Source organism: Cynoglossus semilaevis, unplaced genomic scaffold (assembly GCF_000523025.1).
Source record: "Cynoglossus semilaevis isolate Cse_v1.0 unplaced genomic scaffold, Cse_v1.0 scaffold1099, whole genome shotgun sequence".
NCBI lineage: Eukaryota > Metazoa > Chordata > Actinopteri > Pleuronectiformes > Cynoglossidae > Cynoglossus > Cynoglossus semilaevis.
Window position 1 is genome coordinate 46,122 of NW_007585140.1, and position 3,380 is coordinate 49,501.

At 47.2% G+C, this 3,380-nt stretch overlaps 1 protein-coding gene across 4 annotated transcripts in view; it reads right to left on the minus strand.

Annotated features, from left to right (window-relative positions):
* mgat4c (mgat4 family member C) overlaps positions 1-3,380 on the minus strand; it is a 40,069-nt gene that overhangs the window by 15,495 nt on the left and 21,194 nt on the right. For 2 of the 4 annotated variants that reach the window (XM_017030955.1, XM_025053856.1), the window contains exon 3: positions 1,531-1,716. The exons of the other annotated variants lie outside the window; for them this stretch is intronic. In XM_017030955.1, coding sequence (XP_016886444.1) covers positions 1,531-1,594 — 64 coding nt within the window. In that variant the 5' untranslated portion in view covers positions 1,595-1,716. The remainder of the gene's footprint in view (positions 1-1,530; positions 1,717-3,380) is intronic. 4 annotated transcript variants of the gene reach the window in all.

Below are 3,380 nucleotides of genomic sequence, written 5' to 3' on the forward strand. Positions count from 1 at the left end.
AACCACCCGCACGCCCCCCCCCGCCCCGCGCGGGGGGGGGGGGGCTCAAAACAGAAGACAGTGATGGGGGCGGTGAGAGACACAAAAACAGTGAAACATCCCTTTAGACTGAGCGGTCTGATGAGCTCCGTGTCCGTCACTCCTGTGGTTTGACCTTTGACATATTCCTTGTTTTTCAGACAGATTAAATCCAAACTAATAAACACGGTTGTGGTGAAGACGACCGGCCGTACAATCGTAACAATCGTAACAATCGTTACGATCCAAACAACAAAACAGGTTTTTACTACGAGCCTTTGATTAAACACCGAGCTGGTTTGCTTCATTGCTTTTCCTCTAATCAGTGGTAATTAAACAGGAATACAGAGTGTCACCGTTATCTGTTTACCATAACACAGCGCCTGGAAATGACTGGGATGAACACAGCTCCACCCAGAGGCAGAGACGGGCAGCAGCAGTGAGTGAAGTCAACACAGACACAATCATATATGAACTGAGTGACACCTAACACCGTCCGTCTGTCTGAGGTCCACCTCCACTGGACGGAACCAGAGCACGTCAAAAAAAGGACAACTAATAGGTTGAACTAGAGCAGAGGTTCTCAAAGTGAGGGGCGGGGCTCAGGGCTGTTCCACACTGTTAGCTCTCACAACTCAACAACAGCCATTATACAGTACACATCAGTACCTAAAGTATTGGTGTGTACCGTCACCGGTGTCACCGTCACCGGTGTCACCGTCACCGGTGTCACCGTCACTGGTATTTTTAATGATTTGTCAGTCAGTTCTCTAAAGCAGACTCTGACATTTACCGTCTGTTTTTGATGAGGCTGTTTCACTGCGTTCAGCCATAAATAAAGCGGGCAGCCCTGTGGTGATGGAGGAGTCGGCGTCGCCCACTAATCTGCCCACAGACAGACAGGGCTCGGTGCTGTCTGTCGGTTGTAATTCTCTCTGAGATTGGAGCTGACAATCTCAGCCTCGCCAGACACCAAATCCTGTTTATCTGTCACCACGAGCTCCGCCGCTCTCCCCGGGCGTCGGCTGTAAGCTTTCTAAACAGAAGTCGAAGACAACATGAAGACAGACAGAGACGTCACCTACGGTAGTGAGACGGACCGCTGGTCCTCCGGTCCAGACTCAGAGGAGACGGGGCTGAGACATGAAGCCACGAGCTCAGGATGTGTTGAATGATTTTGGTGATGTGGGACTGGATTAGTTTCTGGAAGAGTTAATCTCCTTTTAGAGGCGCTTTAGTCTCAATGGAAGGGGCAAAAGGTCAAGTGTGTTTGAGACGGGGTCTTCCAGGGTCGGACAAACGACTTTGTAAGAAAGGACTAAGAACTGATGCCATACAGTGAATATGACGGTCGTGTAATTTCACCTTCAGAGAAACTGAAAACATCAGTCTCTCCGCAGAGAAAAGGAAGAAACACGTGTTCCACAACACAGTTCTAAACCTGCGGGGCTGCCCCCCCCCCACACACACACACACAGAGAGGAGAGGGTCACTGACTGTAGATGAACTGACCTGAACACATCACCGTCTGAAAACACTCTTCGTCTGAGGTGAGTTCAGAAGTGTCCGCTGACATCGGTGTTTCCACAGAAACACGGTGTTTTGATGTCGCAGGTTCACGTCTCTGACAGGAAGTGGACTGTCTAAATCTGCTGCACCATCTGTCTCCTCCTGACGACGCCGTTCCCTCTGCGGACACTAAAGAGACGCTCTAATTAAACGTCGTGTGTCGCAGCATAACTTAAGGTAATCCGACACCGCAGTCTTCAGACTCCAGAAACCAAATGTATTTTCAATCTAACGTGCAGTCCTCACCTGCAGTGACCTCAACCTACCACTAGTCTCATGTGTCACAGTACAATGACAACAATCGATCATAGTCGCTGCAGGATTCCAGGTTTTTTCAATGATCTTTTTATTAATTGGTCGATCAGTCTCTAATTATCGTTGGTCGTTCGTTTTGTATGATTGGTTTAAACTTTCAGTCTGAAATAAAAACGTGTTTTCTCGACTTTGTTGGAGCTCTAAAAAAGAGAAAGTGAGTCGATAGAAACTCCCGCTGAAGTGGCTGACACAAAACTTCTTCAAATTAAAAACTCAATGCAAGAAGAGTTAAAAATAAAGGAAGAGAAGACAGGAGTAGAAGGAGCCGCGGTGCCTGTGGAGAGTGAGAGGAGACTTTTGATTGGCCGTTGGGTTGAAAGGATGATGTGAGGCTGAGGTTGGGCAGATGGTGGCCAATAATGAGGGAGTAGAAGTGAAGTCCTGCTGTTCACTGGGTGAAGACTGGAGAGGCCTGGGGGGGGGGGTCTGTGTGTGTGTGTGTGTGTGTGATGGAGTCCCGCAGCTCTGCACGACCTCTAACCTCTAACGAGAACACCTATCATCCCCTGATGGTAGAGCTCCTCTGGGCTCTTCACTCCTGTGTTCCTTCCACCGTGGTAACCTCGCCTTCATTAGTGGTTTGACATTAGTGTTTAATTAATGAGAAACAAATGAGCTTATGCTAATAGAGCAGGTAGAAGTGTGACAAGGAGACAGCAGATATCTGTGGTCAAAGACCTGGAGGAAAAAAAACATCCCTGAAGCCCGGCTGTGCTGGGGTTGAAGGGAGGAAACAACGGAACTAACGAACTAACGGAGAGATGCTGGAGCTAACGTTAGCTAAGGATCCAGAGACAAACTAGTTTTCAAATATTTAATATATAATATAGATTCATCATACAAAAGCCATAGGAATATTAAAATAAACTAATTAAATATAAATAGAATCCTACAGTGTCTCAGTGACCATCCGTTCTCCAACATACGACGTATAAATGATGACGTGTGTAAACAGTGACGATGTGCTGCTAATCCACCTTAGATGAGTTAGCATGTTAGCATGTTAGCAACATGATGCGTAGCTTAGCAGTTTCACATCAACATTCTGATTGGATTTCCTACGACCGTTGTTTTTTTAATGAATCTTCATTAACGTTCACATTTGTTAAAAACCCAAACACACACACACCTTCACACACCTTCACACACACACCTTCACACACACACACACACACTGGTCAGGCCCGGCTGAGGTTTTTTCATCAACAGCTCATGCGATCACCCAAACGGTGGTGGTAAACAGGAAATGAACACTGGTATCAACGACAACAACACACACACACACCGCATATCAAGTAGTCTCTGCTTCTGCCACACTGGCCACAAGGAGGAGCTATTGATTCTCATACATTATCGTCATCGATTTACCAGCGAATCAGAGACGGCCAAAACCATGAAGCCAAAAACATACGAGGTGTGACGCCGTCAGCTACCACCACCAAACGACGTATTACATCATCAGACCAGACGTCCCCCCC